At 35.5% G+C, this 20,296-nt stretch overlaps 1 protein-coding gene across 7 annotated transcripts in view; it reads right to left on the bottom strand.

Annotated features, from left to right (window-relative positions):
• The window catches only part of PPM1K (protein phosphatase, Mg2+/Mn2+ dependent 1K), a 30,407-nt gene extending 18,003 nt beyond the window's left edge, over nt 1–12,404 (bottom strand). Inside the window, exons 1-6 of one of the 7 annotated variants that reach the window (XM_051963928.1) lie at nt 11,565–12,404; nt 10,192–10,431; nt 7,990–8,497; nt 6,694–6,794; nt 773–938; nt 491–635 (exon numbers count right to left, since the gene is read on the bottom strand). In XM_051963928.1, the coding sequence (XP_051819888.1) occupies nt 491–635; nt 773–938; nt 6,694–6,794; nt 7,990–8,429 (852 nt within the window). In that variant the 5' untranslated portion in view covers nt 8,430–8,497; nt 10,192–10,431; nt 11,565–12,404. Of the gene's footprint in view, nt 1–490; nt 636–772; nt 939–6,693; nt 6,795–7,989; nt 8,498–9,386; nt 9,884–10,191; nt 10,432–10,796; nt 11,086–11,121; nt 11,257–11,564 lie in introns of those variants that run through there. The other 6 variants (XM_051963929.1, XM_051963926.1, XM_051963925.1 and 3 more) reach the window with 6 other exon arrangements.
• Nucleotides 12,405–20,296: the final 7,892 nt, after the last annotated feature.

Raw genomic sequence — 20,296 nt, forward strand, 5'->3', positions numbered from 1 at the left:
ACTGAATCTTTCCTTCCACTTACTAGCTTGACTTATCTTAGAACTTGACAGTGAGAAGATTTAATGACAGAATGATGATTTATACAACAGAAAATAAGGTTCTTCAGGTCTGGGATTATTTTGTTTCTGAACCAGTTGTGTCAGGCACAGAATAGATGCTTAATAAACATATGGTTGTTGAATTGAATTAAAAGTAATTGTCAGCTTAGAAGCTTCATTTATTAACAATGAGCTTATCCTTTTTAGAGATAACAATAAGCAAACACTCTGGGAAATAACATATCATTTCCTTAAATAAGCCATGCCAAAATATTAATTAATTAAATGAGTTATACTTTTAAAATAATACTAAATTAAATAAATTTTTGATCTTTTCTAATCTATCTTAACATAAGCATTTTTATTTAAATTCATTCTCTTGTAAAACCTCTAAAGGACTTCTCTGTGTTTCAAGAGAATGAATACACACCTCATGCTAGCAGTCTCTTACCTTAATCCTTTTTGTTTCAGGTTCTGCTATCACACCACTGTTTTTGAGATCCAAATCTCCAATGCTCCTCGTCATTGCAAGCCTGCCATTGACATGAGGTTGTCCCAAACTGTTCCAAGCTACAAAGCCACCACATTTCTTGATCCTTTCCATGAAGAAAAATTTAAAAGCTAATGAAAAGGGAAGGCTAATATTACTTCAATTAACTCTAAAAAAGTTCACCATTTGTCAAAGGTCATTCAACTTGGGAGAGAAATAATCCCAGAGCAATAGAGACAATACCTTTCTTTTTCATCTTTCCTTTCTGGAGTATGGTCTGTGGTCAGTTTTATGGGCTTTCCTTTTCTACATAAGAGAGCACGGCTATCCCCGACACTAGCTATGACCAATTCAATACCATCTCGCAACAAGGCTACTGTTGCAGTGGTCCCAGAGATTAGCAAAGTACCTGCAAATATCACATAGAGAAGTATAAATTAGTGATAGTAACAATTTTAAACAAACACATACATATGCACATATATTTTTACATATACACATGTATTTGTAGACACATATGTATATATATAGATATATAGTAACTTTTTTGCTGAAAAAAGTTTAGATAAGAAATAATTACAAAAATATAACATGCTAATTTATCTGGAGCTGTGCAAAAAAACAAGGTTAAGAAATGAAAACATGCATGGGCTAATATTAGATTCAAGTAATAAGGTTTCACATAGCAAAGATGCAAGAAATTGAAATAGGGAAAAATAAATTGTAATTTATTATTATGTGTTACAATAAATTGTAATACATAACTATTATAATTTATTATCTTTAAGTTCTTATCTATTTAAATAAAGTGTGGGTAATTTGGGTTTCAAAAAATTCCTAGATCTTGCATGTGGGTATAGGGTAAAAGTTAAACATTTGGATGAGCAAGACCATTACAGATCCCTTTAGTTAAAAGCTTTTTCTCTAATATGTGGGGACCATTAAGGTTCATACTGCCCATATCTCAGTTTGACTCTGTTAAAATATAAATAGCAATAATAGGTTAAGATGAAATGTACTAAAGAAGAGACTGACTTTTATTTAACTTTTATCCTATACCCATATTCAAGCTCTTAGAATTTACTAAACCTGACTTCAGACACTTAACGCTTACTAGCTTTATGATACTGAACAAGTCACTTAATTTAAATGCCCCACAAAAATAAATAAATAAAAATACTAATTCCTCAAATTTCTAGAGAATCAGTGTTACTCCAAAGGAGATCCAGTACTATATTACCTAAAATACCTGTTGCTACCTTGCCCCAGGATTTTGCAAAATTATAAATATTTTCAGATCAAACACAATGATAATTAAATTCTATTGTCCTACTCCCTTTTAACCCAAGCTTTATTTGCCTTTTCCCATTTAATTTACTTCACTTTTAATAATGTCTGTTTTGGGTTGCCTTGATGTCAGAGAGAGGAATATTGGATTTGGTATTTTAAAAAAATTTTAAATTTCATTGAGCCTTAGTAATTAGCTAAATTAGCAATTAAAGTAATTAGCTAAAGAACACAGGAGCTTTAAAGAATTCTTTATTCAAGAGATGGCTTGATTTAATAGAAAGAGAGTAGGGATTGATTCAGAACTCTACATAATATGGGAATAATCATTGCTGGAAGGGTGGGAGGAGGACACAATTACATTGTTTTTGGGTATGTGATTCATCACAATTATACTGGAAAGCAATATGAAATTATGTAAATAAATGACTAATATTTCCACATCTTTGACCCAGATATTCTACTATTAGTCTTCTACCTCAAAGAGGCCATTGATAAAATGGCCATACCATATTTCATACCAAAATATTAATAGCAATATTTTTTATGTCAACAAAGAATTGTAATAAAAGTAGATGCCCATTGATTGGGGAATGGCTAAACAAATTATAATACATGAACATCATGATATTACTATGCAGAATGACAAATGTATGAATTATATAAAAAGCAGGTATATAAACTTATACAGAGACAGAAAAACATTATATACAGTGATAACAATGTAAATAGAAATAATAATCACAAAAACAAAATGAAGCCAAAATAAATGTTGAGAAATTATAAAGAACAAAGATAACTTGAAAGATGAGGTATAAGAAGACACCTTGACCCCAACCATTTGAAGAAGTAGAAGGTCCATAAATGTTGTATATTACACATATTTTCATACATTTTCTACTTATTAATCAGATTTGCATAGCTTTCTGGGAGGAAGAAGGAGCAAAAGATGTGGAGAAATTATTGTAAAGCAAAAAAAAAAAAAACCCAACATAAATTATTTTAAAAAGAAATATTAAATGATATCAATAAAAATAAGATTTTAAAAATAAAACAAACTTGCATTAATTTAAATGGTTTATTTAAAGCAGATATTATCTCTGATGAAATACTTGACTCTTTGAAAGAACAAGTAAATTATTCAATTACATTTACATAAATATGTATTGATATTTAAATAATTTGTACAATATACAAACCAAGTCAAACGTGATTTTAATATTAAAAGGACATTAAGGAAGATGAAATGTCTTTTTTGACATGACTAAGAATCAATTTCATAACGACTGTTTTCAAAAAAATTTTTTTAAACCACACCTTGATAAATTTGGGGCCAAACCATTTCTTTTTTTTTTTTTTCCCCTTATCTAAAATGGTTAATTTCAACATGGCACCTAAATTCTACCACCTCTGCATCAAGAGTGTTTATTTCAATATGGCACCTATATTCTACTACCTCTGCATCAAGAAGTGGGTGGTATGCTTCTTTATTTGTCTTCTTAAGTTATCTACCATTATTTTGACTGCAGTGCTCAAAATATTTCAATATTGTTTTGTTCATTTATTTTTTTCAACAAGATAGTTTTAATTAGAAACTTAAAGCATAAAATCTCTATTTAAAACTATATTTTAAATTCATGCATTTTATGAAATAAATGACATTAAAAGCTTTAATCAATTTTACATTTTATCTTTTGTTTTTGGAACAGAAAGAACTCCTCCATTAGGCAAGATTTAGGTGACATGACTAAAAGGTATTTTTCTCTTGTGAAAATCTAAAATAAAACTGGAATTTCTGAGTTATCAAAAAAATAAATAAAAATACTATGCTCTAAAAGCATACTATATACTAAGACCAGGAAGCAGCTAGTGGTTCTATGGATAAGGAAATGGACCTGGAATCAGGAAATCCCGAGTTCAAATCCAGCCTCAGCTATTTTGTAGGTGTGTAACTGAGCAAGTCACTGAACGTCTGATTACCTGATAAAATGGATCCACTGGAAAAGGAAAGGGCAACCCTCTTCACTATCTTTGTCAAGAAAATCTCAAAAAGGGTTACAAAGGGTAAGACATGAATAAATCAACTGAACAAAAGAAAAATTTTCAAATAGCAGCCTTCAAATTTAACTTTTATTTGTTTACTGTTCTCTACCTGTAATGTGATTGGATCATCAAAATAGAAATGCTACAAAACCTTCTACTAACAAATTAAAAGCCAGGCAAGTGCTTGAATGGCAAATTCAGATGTAGTCTGCCAAGGAAAATCTAATGCTTCTTTTCTTTGTTTAAAGAAAACACATGGCAATCACATATATGAGTGATGGTCTGAGCCTAGAGACCTGAAGTTTCAGAAACTAAGAAACTAAATTTTACAGGCATACTTTCTCTCAAAAAAAATTCAAAAGCACTTCAGCTTTATATTCAGCAATATATTCTTAACATTGGACTTATAAGCAATTTCTTTAAATCATCTCAACTAACAAGTCAAATAAGATGTATGAAACTAGAAACCAACAGATTCTTTCACTTGAGACAAAATTTAGCAGATCTCTTTCCACTAAAGTCCAGCTTACAAGTATTCATGGAATATAGGTCCAAGTTCTTTGCCACAAATAACAAGAACAGAGGCAAACAGGAAATTCACTCAAGAATTTTGGTAAAAGAATTAAAATATAAAGAGGAAGGTTTCTTATTTGTTATCCTTTTTTTTTAACTTTGGTGAAATATTACTAGCCAAGTTATATTTCAGGAAATTCCAAACATATGATTAAAATGCTTCATTTGGCTAGATCTAGGGATATTTTGTGGTCCAGTGGATTTTTTCAATCAACCTATAGTACAGAGAGTACTTTTCTTAGCTTGTAATTTCTTCAAAGGGAAGGAAACATAAAATGAATATGTATGAACAAATTGCTTTAGTGGACTTCTCAGTGTGTTTGATCAGCCAATTCATTTGACATTGCTGAATAGGTTATAGGTACCACATTTACTATCCTAGAAGATATTCAAAAGTAGTATTTGTTAAGGCTTAGTTATTTCTAATTATTCATATTTTCACCTTCATACTGGGTTATGAGCCATACACAACTGGTTGCCAGCACTATCCTACAAGCCTTTCCAGTAAAGAATCATAACCTTCCAGACATTCTGTTCTACTAGTCCCCATCAAGATGAGCCATCATAGAATGCCTTAAATTGAGGCTGTACAATTATAAGCTTACACATCTACACGAGTACCTGACAGGTGCTAAGTGCTATCTCTTAAAAATATTTTTAAGATAATGATCTTGAAGTTTTTTTCCCAAAGCTCAAAAATATTTTTGTTATTATTTTTATAAAACTAAACACTTTTACTAGGGTTTGCTCCAAATGAACTTCTTTAGTTGTTCTAATTTTCTGCTTAGCACAGTAGAGAAAAATATTGGCTCTAGAATAGATTTTGTTTATGTTACTACCTTGTGCCTTTGTGCACCCTATCTCCCTGGCCTCAATGACCTCATCAGTAAAATGAAAGATTGGAGTAAATTACTTCTAAGGTCTTTCCAGCCCTATTATAAATTCAACACTGTTATTTAAATGGTCATGATACAAAGTTATATGCCCTTCCAAATATTTTACTCCAAAATGTTGAGCTATTTTCAGAATGGTCTGTTACATATGCCCTATTATTATACACCTGATCAAACACAAGTGTTTTAAATTGAGCCAATCAATTATCCATCCTTTTAAAAATTACTAACAAAGAGTCAAACAGAATTTAGTCCTTAGTCCTTTCCTTTTGGCTCAGAAGGAAGCCAATAATAACAACTATATAATCAGGTCTTGAAAAAAAATGCAGACTTCAGTGTCTCTGAGCATTCTGATAAGAAAATCTTCATCAGAGAGTAAAGAAAATATCTCATCCTCATCACAAAGTCACTGTCTCTCTAAACTACAGAATTTTGATATTTATTAGTGAAGTAGCCCTGAGAGTAAGAAGAAATCTGTGTCCCGGTCCTGACATTGTTAATCCTTTTTTTTGAATGCCCGCCTCCCTCATTTTTTAAATGAGGATAATCCAACCTCTCCATTTCCTCAGGATACTGGGAAAATGAAAATTTGGGTAAAAGACTTTAAACTCCTCAAAAGAAAGGAGTTAATCAAATACTGAATATCATTTCTCAAACCAGTTAAGTCTAAAGGCACACCTCTATTTTTTAAAAGTATTGCAGCTTGACGTTTTGCTTTATTATTTTCAAAAACACCATTTTTCTTGTTAGTACAAAATACTCTGCCAACTCCGATATGAGTGTCCATTATACAGTTCCCTTATCCTAAAAAGCTTAAATTTGAGTACATTGTCCTTCAGTGTGTCCTTATGGACACTGAATGGAGCAACCAAGTAAATGAAAAAGGCAGTGTCTAGCAATTCATCTAGTTTAGATCAATGGAAGCAACAGGCTTTTAGGCAAAAATAATTTCTCCAATGAGGAACAAACTTTACTGTCTAACAACTTGTTTTAAGAAAGTAAATTCCTACTTGCCATCTAGAGAGGAAGGGAGTGGTTGGAAAGGAGGGGAAAATTTGGAACAAAAGGTTTTGCAAGAGTCAAGGGTGAAAAATTATCCATGTATATGTTTTAAAAATAAAAAGCTTTAATTTGCAAAAAAAAAGAAAGAAAGAAAGTAAATCTCTTCAGGACAATTTTTAAACCCAGTACAAATAATCTGTCGGCTTGGATCTCAACAAATGCTGAAAATGGTTTCTTCCATTACATTAAAATCAATTCCTACTTAAAAGTCCATTTCAAAATTAAAATAGCAAACTTTTTTAAAAAGTGGTTTTCTGGTCCTTACACATCTCCACACTCCTGTAGAAATCTAGATGATTTACTTACCATCAGCAGATAAGTGTGCTTGCCTTGCAAATGCTTTATCTATTTCTAGGAAAGCGCTGGTCAATACAGTTTCCAAGTTCTTATCCTTGATAAGGAAATCCCTTTGTTTAAAAAAAAAAAGGCAAAAATCAAATATGATCATTTTACAGGTTTTGAATGTACTATTAATTATATTTAGCTAAATAAATAACTATTTTTTAATTTCACCACCAATTACATTTTTCTAGTGCTATACTTTTCAAGACACTTTCACATTCACAACTCATTTTATGCTCTCAACAACCATGTGAAATTAATGAAAATGTCTTACCATGAAGCTATGGCAATGGAGTATATAACTTTATATTACAGTAGCCAAAGAACATGATAACCACATGCAGTGTGATTGACAAAGAGAGCTAAAGAATCTGAGTTCAAATATTGCTTCTCCTACTTATTATTTTGGGCCAGCCACTTGCCCTCTGTGGACCTCATATTGTCTCATCTGTAAAATGAAAGGGTTACTAAGATGTCCTCTAAGTATTCTTTTAATTTATAGACCTATGACCCAACTGGTACACATTCATTTATTAATAAGGTATTCACCTGAATGTATTTCCCTTTTCATTCAGAGCTAGTAACAGTGCTTTCTCAAAGATAACTAGGCTAGTAAAATGACTTATTAGGATTCCAGTGACCACATTTAAGGAAATCTCTCTACCATTAATATCATCACACAATAATGGTATTAGAATATTTGAAATCTACTCCCTACAATTCAAAGCTATATAAGCCATTTGAAATGGATACAAATAAAGTACCATAAATCTTGACCAATATTTACAATAAAAGTAAAGTTCAAGTGAGTATTCCTAAAATTCTCATTAAAAATCAGACAATAAAGCTTAGTTCCGAAAGAAGAAAAATACACATTTTTCACTCAATTGAGAAGTAGCATTCTATACAGATAATCAAATGTAATTGCTGTGACTTTGTCGCTTTGCTACAATGCAGAGTTTTATGGAGATGAGAGAGGAAGATTGCAGTTATTGGAAAGTGACAGCATTGTAAAGGTAAAAAATCAATAAATCTTTTTTTTAAAAGAAGATAATGGCAGCTGCTTTTTCTGTCTTCAGCCATAGACTGACAAGAGGCAACTTTCACTCACTATTTTTTATTGCAAATACTTTTATACAGCACAATATCAGTATTTAATTTTAAAAAAAAAAGCTTTACAAATATCTCCAATCTGAATCAAGCCTAAAAGGGCCTTACTACATTACCACCAGATACCAGAAAGAAAACTGATGTACATACATAATATATTTTTCCATATGTGTGTGACAGAAGTCAGCAGCTGCAGATCCACCATGTCCATCATATACTGCAAAGTATAGAACTTCATCTGTCAACTGGGCAAAGTCAAATCGATCCTCATTTTCTTTCCGTTTTCCAATTTGAGAGGAACAGCCCACATTTTCCAGGCTAATTTTGGGAATTGGCTTTCCATACTTGATGCTTGGTGGGAGAAGAATTGGCTCATCAATTCGGTTATCCCAGATCCCAAAAGTGTCCCATGTAGCTGGACGCCCACTGCCGTCTGGATCAAATCTAGAAGATCTTCGCTCAGAGGTGGAGCTATGGCAGGTGGAAGTCACTCTTTTGTCATCCTGCAGCAGGCGTGATGTCAACAGAGCTCTCCTTCTCACCTGGTACCCTCCACTTCTAACTAAAGTAATTAGAGCAGCTGTTGACATAACTTGATTCCAAAAAACTTGGGGGTAAAGGAAAAACCAATGGAATGTCTTCAAGAAAAATGATACAACTAGGCAAGGAAGAGAGAAATGGACATTATAAGAATTATAAGTTGTAATTCAACAAGCATTTATTAAGCACTTGTGTGCCAGGTGATATAGTCCTTGCCTCAAGTAGTTTGACTTTTACTGGTGGGGAGCAAGGTTTAACATGTATATAAATAAGTAACTTTGGGGTAAAGGAAGGCATTAATAACTGAACAATCAGGAAAGAATTTGTGTAAGAAATGACATTTGAACTGAGACTTAAAGGAAACAAGAGATTCCAAGAGCACTCCAAGCAAGAGGGTAGCCTGTTCCCTCCACTCCACTCCTCTTTCTTCCTTATTCTTTGTCATGAAATTTGGAACAATGGGTAAGGAGAGAGGGAGAAGGATACCCTAAAAAATAGACATGGTATGAAAACAAATGATAATAGATATAGGGAATGATCTTGTTATTTTATTGATATGGGAATTTTTCTCATTCCTGAATTCCCTGTATCAATTTAAAAAAAAATAAAAAAATCAAAAAAATCTACCAAATAAGGTGTTTTCTCTACAACTTAAGAATCTTGTGAAGTTGCCTAAGGCATAAGAGATTACATGACATACCAATGTAGATATAATATATATTTTTAAAAATCTAGACCCCCCCCAAAAAAGAAGATATCTCCTGAAGTCTCCAATTTTTAGATTGCATCTTAGTTATCAGAATATTTTTTATTAATCATTCCAGAATACAGAAACTTGAGTCTTTTTTTTTTTTTTTTACTTTTCCCCTTGAGAAATGCCTTCTTTATCTTTAGTGCTGGAACCTCAAATGATTCATTTGGAAGTTTTACTTTATATTAGATGATCTGAGACTACAGCCCTGTGCATAGTTCAGGTAGCTGGTAGACCCCTAACTGAAGATACACACCAAGAAATATCTCTAGCTCTTCCTGGTTCTCTACAGAAGTCAAAGAACATCTTCCAGTAAAATTCATTTAAGATACCAAAAGGTACATGGCCTGTTTTCTTCTATTCTGATTCTGGAGGAAAGAATAAAGCCACTGATTTTGCAAAGCTGTTTCATCTAAATCCAATTTACTTCTAAGTCAAGATGCTTTTCTTTAAGAATAAAGGATGAATGATACAAACTACTCTCATGAACTTTTAAAATAAGTCCAAAAGGTAGCTTTCTGAGCTTTTATATACAGTTTAAAGCATAACTGCTTACCCTTTATTGAGATCATCCCTCCAATACTAAAAAGGTAAAATGGGTACATAGTTACTATAATATCTAGAACCTTCATCACTATGGAAAGACATTGGAGAGTTACCATCTAGAATTACCAAGTCAAGAATATGAATTTTTTAAATCCATTATAAAAAGGGGAAAAAATCACTTGATAAATTTCCAAAAGTATTAAAGTTTCTCTTATATTTTAAGATAAAATGTTGACCAAGGCTTAAAGTCAAATACCTTCTTCAACAGGTCCCAGTTTGCAGGCTGGAAAAGGGGAAATGGCCTGTCTCATACTTTAGGTTTTGTTGCCAAAATTACACTAAAATTGACACGAGTATTTTTCTTAGTCTTTATCTGAAAATAAGTTTCAGTTCAATGAATTAAAGTTATCTTAACCTTTTTAGGAGTTGTCCTTTGACACATTCTTGGGAAGTGACAAACTAAATTTCCTAATCCCTATGTAACCCACCCCAAAGTACAAAATTGAGATAATCACCACAGACTGAACCTTAGTTACTGAGTCTCCCTGGGCCTCAGTTTTCTCATCTGTAAAATGATGGGGGATGGATTGGAGGGTCTTTGAGGTTACTTTCCAGCTCCACATCCCATGATTCTTTGAATGGGCTTGTTTGGACCGGCTGTAGTTTTGCTACAAAAATGGGTTCTGCTGGAAGTGCGGTAAGGCAGATGGGAGAAGGGGAGGGGAAGAAGAGAAGAGATCATTGGAAAGGAGCAACTGTAGAAAAAAAAGAATGAAAAAATTAATTTAAAAATGTGTGGAAACAAGAAAAAAAGTGTCTTTCTCCCCCTACTCCTATTTTCTCTCTATGCTTGCTGCTAACTGTATGTTCCACGGTTCTCACACTGGGGGTGGGGGTGGGGGGGAAGCCCAACAAGTAGGCAGCGATGCATCTCTCCTTCCCTTCATATAAGTTTGGCTGCCCAGCCACTTGACCACATCAGTCTGGCCGTCCCCTCGGATGGCAGGAAATGCAAGTAGCTCCCTGTCCCCGGGCTCTTTCTCCGGGGGCTCTCGTAAAGTCACATCCAGCTCCCAACTCCTCCCTCCCCCAGCGGAGGCACAGACCCGGCCTGGCGCACCTCACAGAAGGCCCCGGATCCCTCAGGAAATAACGGAGCCTTGATGAGGAAGACACCGGAGTCGAGCCCGATGCTGTCGCTGCCGCTGCCCCTGCCCCTGCCGCCAGGAATGCGGCCCCTCAAACCTGCGGCCCCACCACCCCTTCCGGTCTAGCGTCGGATGGATGCCTGGCAGCTGCAGCATCTTCACCTCCGGGCAGAGGGTGGCCTCCCCACGCGGAGGCGGGAGGTGGGGCCCTACCAGTGCCCTTTGCCCTGGCCCAGTCCGCTTGACCCGGCCTCCCTTTCAAGCTCCGTCCCCACTACATCTTCTCTAGGACCTCACCGGGGAAGACCGAAAGGGTGTTTCCAGCCGCCTCAGGCGCCGCTGGGGCCCCCGGGGTCAAGTGTGGAGCTCTCCGGCCGGCCTGGATTAGGGGAACGTCTGTCTCTCAGCTCCGCCTGGCCCGCCCAACCCTTGCCCCGCCCCTACCCCCGCCCTACGATTTGCTCAGCTGCGAGGTCGCGCTGAGACGCGCCCGATCGACCAATGGGAAGAGGGAGAAGAGGCCCCACCTTCTTCACCCCCACCCCCACCCCGGGCCCGCTGCAAAGGAAAAAGAAATCTTTCTCACGTACGAAACTATCATCAAAAAGCAATGGAGCCCCGGATGCAGGGTTTTGAATTGACTTGGAGAATAAGACCTAGAGGTGACTGAAGATCGTGGAATCCCCAGCCTAAGAGCGTTAACGCTAATGAGCCGCAAATTGCACATCCTGCCTTCTTACCTGGTGACGGATGCTTATACTACCATCGCCACAGCTATGACTCCCTCTCAGTGCTGCTAGTGTGGTGTTTGCAATAATGCAGCTTCTTTAGTCTAAATAATTGCCTCCCTGATTCTGGCCTGAGAACCAACGAGTCCCTCCTATCACTGCTTTGCTGCGACCAGGAGGAATTCTCGAAACACTTCCTATCTCAGGCCTTCGAAAGAAGAAACTCGATCCTCTCCATGGGCAGCAAGGCTGAGCCAAAACGGGTTTAGCCAGGCGGTTGGCGAATCGCCCTTTGGCCTCTGTAATCACCAATCACAGTTCCAGAACGGAACGAGCCTCTCTGAGGCTTCATTTACCCTTTAGCTGATATCCAAACTGCAAATAACGAAGTGACATTTAAGTCAGCCAGTAGGAGAGGGAGATTCTTCCCCACCCACTTAAAGTCTGGCGAAAAGGAGTAAGGATCTAACACTTCTGGGTGGGGATATTGAATTTATTAAAAAAATAAAAAGGAGGGCGGTTAGTTGGTGTAGTGGATAAAGCACCAGCCCTGAAGTCGGGAGGACTTGAGTTCAAATATGACCTCAGACATTTAATACTAGCCGTGTGACCTAGTCAAGTCGCTTAACCCCAATTGCCTCAGCAAAATAAAAATAAAAAGGAGTGCAGCGTGGGGCAATTATGTCATCTAGGAACTAGAGTTTGTACATCCTCGGTGTATTAGAATACTTATATTACTTGCCGAAACCTATTCGCTTCAAGTTAGAATTTTAAAATTTAGAGTCTTGGGACCTCAGAAGTCATCTATTTTGACCCAGTGCCGTAACAAAAACAAAACAAAACGACCGCAACTTTCTGATCACTTCCTGCAACATCTAGAATTGCAAAGCACTGAGAAGACTACGGGGTGCATGGGGGGAGGGGAGGGGAAACTGCGCTGTGGAGAGTTAAAACACCTGTGTTTAAATCGCGAATCTGCAACATACTTAAGACTCAACCAGTTGTGGGTTTTTTGTTTTGTTTTGGGGTTGTTTTGTTTGTTTGTTTGGGCGGAACCTTGCTTTCCTCAACTGCAAAATAAAGGATTTGGAACGGATGAAAATCCAACTTTCAATCTCAGGTCTCTTTGAGGCAGTTTTGGACAGCTCTGATTATTACAAAATTAAGTGAATTCACAATCCAGTTGGTAGTGCTGTTGAGTTCTAGTTCTTTAGACATTTAGAATCTCACAATGATGGCTTATCAGTTTTAATGATAAGGTTGAGAATGATAATATTAGGTTAGCATTGATAATTGAAGTCTCCAGGCCCTTTCTTTTTAATAAGAAAAAAGTTAATTGCTAGGTTTAAAACGTAATTGTGTACTTAAAGCTATTAAACGTTAATGGATTTCGGACTTGACACGATATTTTATCGGATCAAATTTGAGGGAAAAAAATGATAGGCTTTGCTCTACTTAACTTAAATGAATTTAAAAAAAAAAAAAAAAAACAAGAGACAAGAAGAAAACTCCAAGGTGGACAATATAAAACATTTAGAAAGTATCTTGCAAAGTGCGTGCTCACTATTTTTTTAGTTTGTTTTTTTTTTTTTTTTTTTTTTTACATTGATACTTTTTTTTCACTTTAAGACTCCTTAATCTACTGTCATATGATGTACAAGGTCAGCTGGGATAGTTTTAAATTTTTTTTAAGCCTCCACTGGAATTGTAAGAAACAAAATATCTTACCAAGAAATCCACTGACTGATGAATGCAGGAAAGATTTATTTTACATTCTTACAAGAATGGATGCCTAGGTTAGCAGACACATTTGGAATGGTAAAGACTGTTTTATTTCCTATCCTGAAGAGCAAATCCTTCTCTTATTCTCCATTATTTCGGTGATATAGAAATTTCAAAATATGAATCTCTACCTCTCCTTAAATAGCTAGTCCCTACCCCCACGGAGCTTTCATTTTTATGGAGGCAAATAATTGATGAAGGACAAGGGAAAATCCAAAGAATTCTTTTTCAAATCTCAGACTACCACCCTTGATTACAAAAGCCTCCTCCAAAGAGCTTACATTTTTTTTAATTGTTAAAGATTTTTTATTTTCAAAACATATGCATGGATGATTTTTTCAACATTGACCCTTGCAAAACCTTGTATTCCTATCCCCCCCTTAGATGTCAAGTAATCCAATGTATGTTAAACATGGTAAAGATAAATGTTAAACCTAATATATGCATACATATATACACAATTATATTGCTGCATATATATTTAAACAATTGTCAGATAAAAAAGAAAAAAATGAGAAAGAAAATAAAATGCAAGCAAACAACAATAAAATGAGTGAAAATGCTATATTATGATCCATACTCAGTTCCCACTGTCCTCTCTCTGGATGTAGATGGCTCTCTTCATCACAATTATATTCTTATGGAAGCAAAATTTAGAGAGCTCCTGTTCAAATCTAAAATCTCCACTCCTGATTATTCTTTAGTGTCCTTATGGGTTTTGATTTTCTAATTTAAGTTTTATTTTTCTAATTTAATTTTCATTACTCCATGGAAATCAAATTCCCATACATTTCTCACAAAATGAACACTTATCTTTGATAATAACCCTATCTTCTGACTCAGATTTGAAAGCCAATTATTACAATTTCATATACCAACACAACTGAATTTGAACATATTTAGCATTAAATTAATAGAACTAACAGTATCCTAATTCTTTATCAACCTCCATGGAATATCCTCCAACCTCTGTGCATCTTTAAACAATCTTTGAGATATTGATTAACATATCTTTAGACAAGTCTGGGACCTGGTCTGTTAGATGCATTCCATCTGACTCCTCTGAGCTACCAAATTCTTCCCTGGTTCTGAGAAACCTCTAAGACTGTATTTTCCCTATAAAAAGTCTGTTCATGTTGAAGATCTTTGCTAAGCTCTTTCCAGGGCTAAGCCAGATATGAGACTTTTTCTCCTTCTCAGAGTGTCTTCCCTCTAATGGCATCTTTCTCCTTTCAGCCAGCTGGTTAGTCTGCTATACTCCTTCATGTAGTCTCTTCTTCTAAATAAACCTTCTGACAAAGAGAAGGGCCATTATGAATTTGTCACATGTTTATTTTGAACTAGGAAATGCTACTCTGACCTCATCATTTGTTGCTCAAAACCTATGGCCTTCTTCTTGACAAAATATATCCTAATTTAAAATCCCATTCCTCAAGTTAGCTTCACGGTGAATTTCCAGATTTTTGTTTGTTTTGTTTTGTTTTTCTCCAAGGTTCAGCATAACTGAGGGCTCTGTGATTTAATTTATTCAAGGGAAGCCTAGAATCAAATTGCTTTGATGGGCCCCACTTTTCTGGGATACTGGATCTGTTAATATTAGCTATGAGGATGGGACAGGAGAGTGTAGGTTACTTGAGTGTAGGATTACCTTTTTGTTTTTTAGGGGTATTTTTGCTCTCCAAACATTGAGAAGGGGAACTATGGTAACTTTTGATCATCTAGGATTTAAAACATGCATATGTTCTTTTTTCTTCCTTCTGTGGCTCAATTTTATCCCATTTCTCTCTCAAGGTCAGCTAACTTGATGTGGCCTATTGGGTTTTTTTGTTTGTTTTTGCTGAGGTAATTGGGGGTTAAGTGACTTGCCCAGGATCACACAGTCAGGAAGTTTTAAGTGTCTGAGATCATATTTGAACTCAGGTCCTTCTGATTTCAGGGCTCATGCACTATCCACTACACCAACTAGCTGCCCAGGGGCTATTGTTTTTTAAGTAGGTCTATTAAAATTACTAGAAACCTTCTACATTCAAACCTGGATCTTGCAGAAAAGCTTCTAGAAAAAAACCTTAGCAATATTTGGGTTTATTTGGGTGTGTCCCCTCTCTCTGTGGGATTATTCTATGCCTCTCCCCTTTGGAGAGATTTGTGGAATCTGTCCTGGCCAACTCAAGGCCTCTGGTTTGATACTTTCAAGCCTAGATTCTTCTAGAGTTTATGCTGGTACCCCAACATCTTTGATGAAACTCCTCAGAATTTCTAGCATGGAAGGTAGGTTACCTAGAGTTAGCTATAAGTATTGTTAGAAATACTGAAAAGTTTCCACGGAATGTTGCAAGCTTCAAGATAATGTAAAATAATAAGTACCATTGACCAAGGGGTTTTCAGAATGTGAGAAATTAAGAAACAAATTTTCACAGAAAAATTAAGTTTCAAACTCTCAAAAACCTTAGGCAAACAAGGAATTAGGGAACTAGCAAGGCACAAGTGGACTCAGCCAATCAGAAAGTCTTACAGTTTTTAGAAAACCACAAGTTTAAGATATAATAGCTGATCCAGCTCAACCTGATTAGGGTCAAATTATTGACCCTAATCTGACTGAACCAAATCACTATTACATAGGCTAATTGAATATTAAGCAACACACCCCCTAAGAAGAGTTTTCAGCCATTTTTGAACATGAGATGTGTGAGGAGAGGTGGGGGGGTGAGGGGAAGAAAATGCTTATACTTATTTTGGGAAAAACATACAGCAGACATATCAGAAAGATTGTAACCTGGAAGGAAACAGACCAATCTGTTCTCTGAAGGGAGAGGATTGTGCAGAGCTAACAAGCATAAAGCTTCTCTCACTTGTGTCCTCAGTGCTCCCTCTTCCCAAAGAGGAGAGGAGCCCACTTCTGGCCAGAAATGTTAAAAATGATTCATTAATATTCTTCTTAAATAAATTTTCCTCAATATCTGATTTTCAGTGTCAAGTGTGTTTCTAAAAATTTTTGGCATCCAGTGTGAAGCTTGGCTTCCAGATCTCGAATGGAGCAGGATAAAACCTCTTAGGAAAAGTACTCCCATTGATTTCATTAGTCCTGGGGGTTGAACCCTGTTCCTTTTGGACTTGTGACGTCAAACCACGAACTTTGAGGTAGCCTAAAGAATTTTAATGATTGGGAAGCCCATTGGCAGACCACACAAATGAATATGTTCAACCAAGTTAAGAAACACCCTTTCTGATTGGGAAGTTCCTAACAGAATTCCTTGTGTGACTGGCAGATGCCATCTAGCAGAATTCCACATGGAAATATTGCTACTAGAAATGTAAATCTGTATTTGATTTGATTTGATTTTAAGGAAAATTTGATTTGATTTGAAGTAAAAAAAATTGTTTATTAAGACAAAGTTCTTTGGTAACTTAACCTAAAGAAGTCACATGTTTGTATCTCCTAATTAGATGAAATATATTTAAGGTACTATGTTGCTTTTTAAATTGTACATGTGGCAATTTGTAAAAATTATATGAGCTATGCTTTAAAATTTTGTCAGCTCTGCTGGATATGTGGTACAAATTTTGTGAAATTTGGTCCAGAGTTGAAAATTGGTTCAAGATATTACCTATATTTGTTTTGCTTTCTTCCTTTAACATAGAAATTCACTTAAAGGATAGAGTTTATAAAATTTTATAGAAAGAAAAAAAAGTGGTTTAAAAGTAAGAAAGGTTGGTTGGGAAAGCAATTAATAAGATTGAAGATTTTGAAGCAAACTTTCTTTTTTCTCTCCTACTCCCACTCATTGCTGCAAGTATAAGTGAATGTGATGGAGAAGAAAAGAACATATATTCAGCAAAGTGAAGATGGTGAACGTAAGGGAAGTATTGGATTAGAATAAGAAAATAAAATAGAAAGGAAACAATGTGAATAAAGGATCTGGGAGTTTGAGGAACTTTAGGGAAATAGAAAACCAGTTCACTGCTGATTTAAAAATTCTGGCAGCAAATGACTTACTTTGGCATTATCAGGTCCTTAACCTTTTTCTGGAGTAAAGATTGGGAGATATTGGAGCAATTAAAAAAAAATCCCTGAAGGATACTGGCAATTAGCTGATGGAAACGAATGTTAAATAAGGCAATGACTAGGGAAATTGTATGTATTGTATTAAGGAAGCCATTGGGGTGCTCAAGCAATTTAAGAAAATTTGGGGAGGCAGAGCCAAGATAGCAAAGGCAGGAGCTCACCCAACCTCTTCCTCAAACTGTTCCAAATTCTTTTAAGACTCTAAACAAATTTTAAAGCATCAGAACACCAAAAAAAGATTGAGTAGAACATTTTCTAGCTGAAGGCAACTTAGAAGGTTAGGAAAGGTCTGTGACACCAGAGTGGGAGCCAGTGTCCAGTCCTGGTGCAAGCCACCCCAGCATATCCCTAGCCCTGACCCTAACCCTGGCCTGGTGTCAGCAAAGCACAAAATTTTAGCTGTCTAGGGATATGTACAATTACAAAACAAATATCTGAAAGGTATGTAACACATCTAAAGATAAATAAAAAAGGTATTGAGGAAGCATATCTCTGGAGAAAGGAAGCCAGGTTCTAGATTATTCAAGTTAGATTTTACTGAAATGACACCAGTGGGAAAACGGAGATATTTACTGGTTATAGTGGATCATTTGATAGGATGGGTGGAAGTTTTCCCCTGAACTCTGTTATCTTCAGAAGAGTTAGTAGAATAACATTGGAACAAATTGTACCTAAGTATGAATTGATATAGATTATTGATTCTGATGATGGAAAATACTTTACTTCTAAGGTTTTATAAGAAATACTGAAGAAAAGCATTGCAAACTGAGTGGCAATTCCATAGCCCTGGGTATCTACTCTCATCAGGGAAAGTGGAAAGAATGAATCAGATTCTTACGAAATGGGTTACTAAATTTAGGTTAGAAATGATTTCTAATGTTTGCTTTTTATACCAGAATGAATTTAACTTAAGAAGAAGATAAAAAAGAAGGGGGGGGGGTCAAAGATATTAAATGAAATCACTTACATCTGTGAGGTTATTGAGTTGTATTGAGTTATCTTAGAGCACCTCCCATTGTTTAAAGGGATTCTGAGAACTGTAGTCTGTCTGTGTCTCTTTAAATATGATTAGTAACTGAACATGTTATGTTATAAATTGGTTATTGAGCATCTTAAAGCAAAATGATTTGTGTAATGTTAAATTTATTATTTGTTTTTATTTATTTATTTATTTATTTTTGCTGAGGCATTAGGATTAAGTGACTTGCCCAGGGTCACATAGCCAAGAAGTGTTAAGTGTCTGAGATCAAATTTGAACTCAGGTCCTCCTAACTTCAGGGCTGGTGTTCTATCCACTACATCCACTAGCTGACTCTGTAATGTTGAATTTAAAACTATCTCCTTATATAACAAGCTACACTGTGAACTTTCTAGGGTGAATCTTTTACTGTTATCAATGTAAGATTAAAGTCAATATTTATTTAGGGTATGTGATCTGTGAGAGCTAAATTCACTTGAAGCTTTGATTAATGAGACTTGGTATTTAAAATAAAATCTCTTGGGACTGTAATTGATATTTTGTTTGGAGTTTGATTTTAGGTATGATTGTCTGATGAAATCATCAAGTCAATCTACTGTCTGAGAGAAATGCCACAAGCTACTCAGAAAGATGGGATCCTGAATTGGGAAGGTCTATATCTGGGCAAGAGTTGGGAGGACAACCTTGGCTTCTGCTTAAGATGGGATCCTTCTGACTCAGTTTCCCCATTGTGTTCCTTTAAATAGGAACCCACCTGATTATTCCTGAGTCTGGTTATTAGGTAGAGTTGGGTTATTATTATTATTATTATTATTATTAAAGCTTTGTATTTTCAAAACATATACATACCTAATTTTCAACATTCATCCTTGCAAAACTTTGTATTCCAAATTTTTTTCCCTCCTTTTCCCTAACCCCTTTCTCTAGATGTTCAATTCTTCTATACATATTTCTGTATTTATCATAATGCACAAGAAAAATCATATCAAAAAGGAAAAAATGAGAAAAAACAAAATGCAAGCAAACAACAACAAAAAAAGTAAAAATACATATGATCCACATTCAGTCCCCACAGTCCTCTCTTTGGATTCAGATTACTCTCTCCATCACAAGATCATTGGAAGTGGCCTGAATCACCTATGAGGTAAAATACTGCATAATTGCTTTTTCCTGTCATGTATGTGATCTCAGGCTGAAGCCTGAAGGACCAGTTTTGAGGCTATTATAATCATGCCCCTGCTCTTATGGCAAGTTTCTATAATCAGAGCAATAGAAGCCATGAACACAATTCAAGTATATAAGATATTGCAATTTTCAACATGAAAATATGTCATCATTATATTCTAAACAAGTAGGTAAATGAATATTTGGCCTAGTATTCTATCTTTTGCTAGATGCACATATTTATATGAAATAAGATCCTTGAAGGTTCACTCTGTAGGATAATTTAACTCTATGCCTCTTTCCAGCTTGAAGTAGCCACAATTCCTGTAGAAGACTGAAATCTCTGGCCCTTGCCCCCATAATTCCATCTCCTGAAAAGACAGAAAGGAGGGAAAATGGTGAGCCAGAACTAAGGAGCTACTCAGAATTGTGTACCCAGCTAAGGAATGTGGAACATATGTTGTTTTTATTATTCTCCTGTTTGGGCCAAGTTTATTGGATTCCTTTGTTAGTCTTATTCCTTTCAAGTTACAAGTTTTTAGTTTAAAGGGAAATGTTAAATGAGAATGGTTACTTTTGAGGAAGATAAAAATATAGATGAGGAATGTGAGATGATATTAAAAAGATTTGAAGAAGGGGCAACAGAAAAGATGTGGAAATCAAATTCTTATTAAAAGGAAATGGGGGAATTGTGAGAAATACTGAAAAGTTAGGTTTCCACACAATGTTGCAAGCTTCAAGATAATGTAAGATAAT

The sequence above is a fragment of the Antechinus flavipes genome, chromosome 6 (genome assembly GCF_016432865.1).
Source record: "Antechinus flavipes isolate AdamAnt ecotype Samford, QLD, Australia chromosome 6, AdamAnt_v2, whole genome shotgun sequence".
Lineage (NCBI taxonomy): Eukaryota > Metazoa > Chordata > Mammalia > Dasyuromorphia > Dasyuridae > Antechinus > Antechinus flavipes.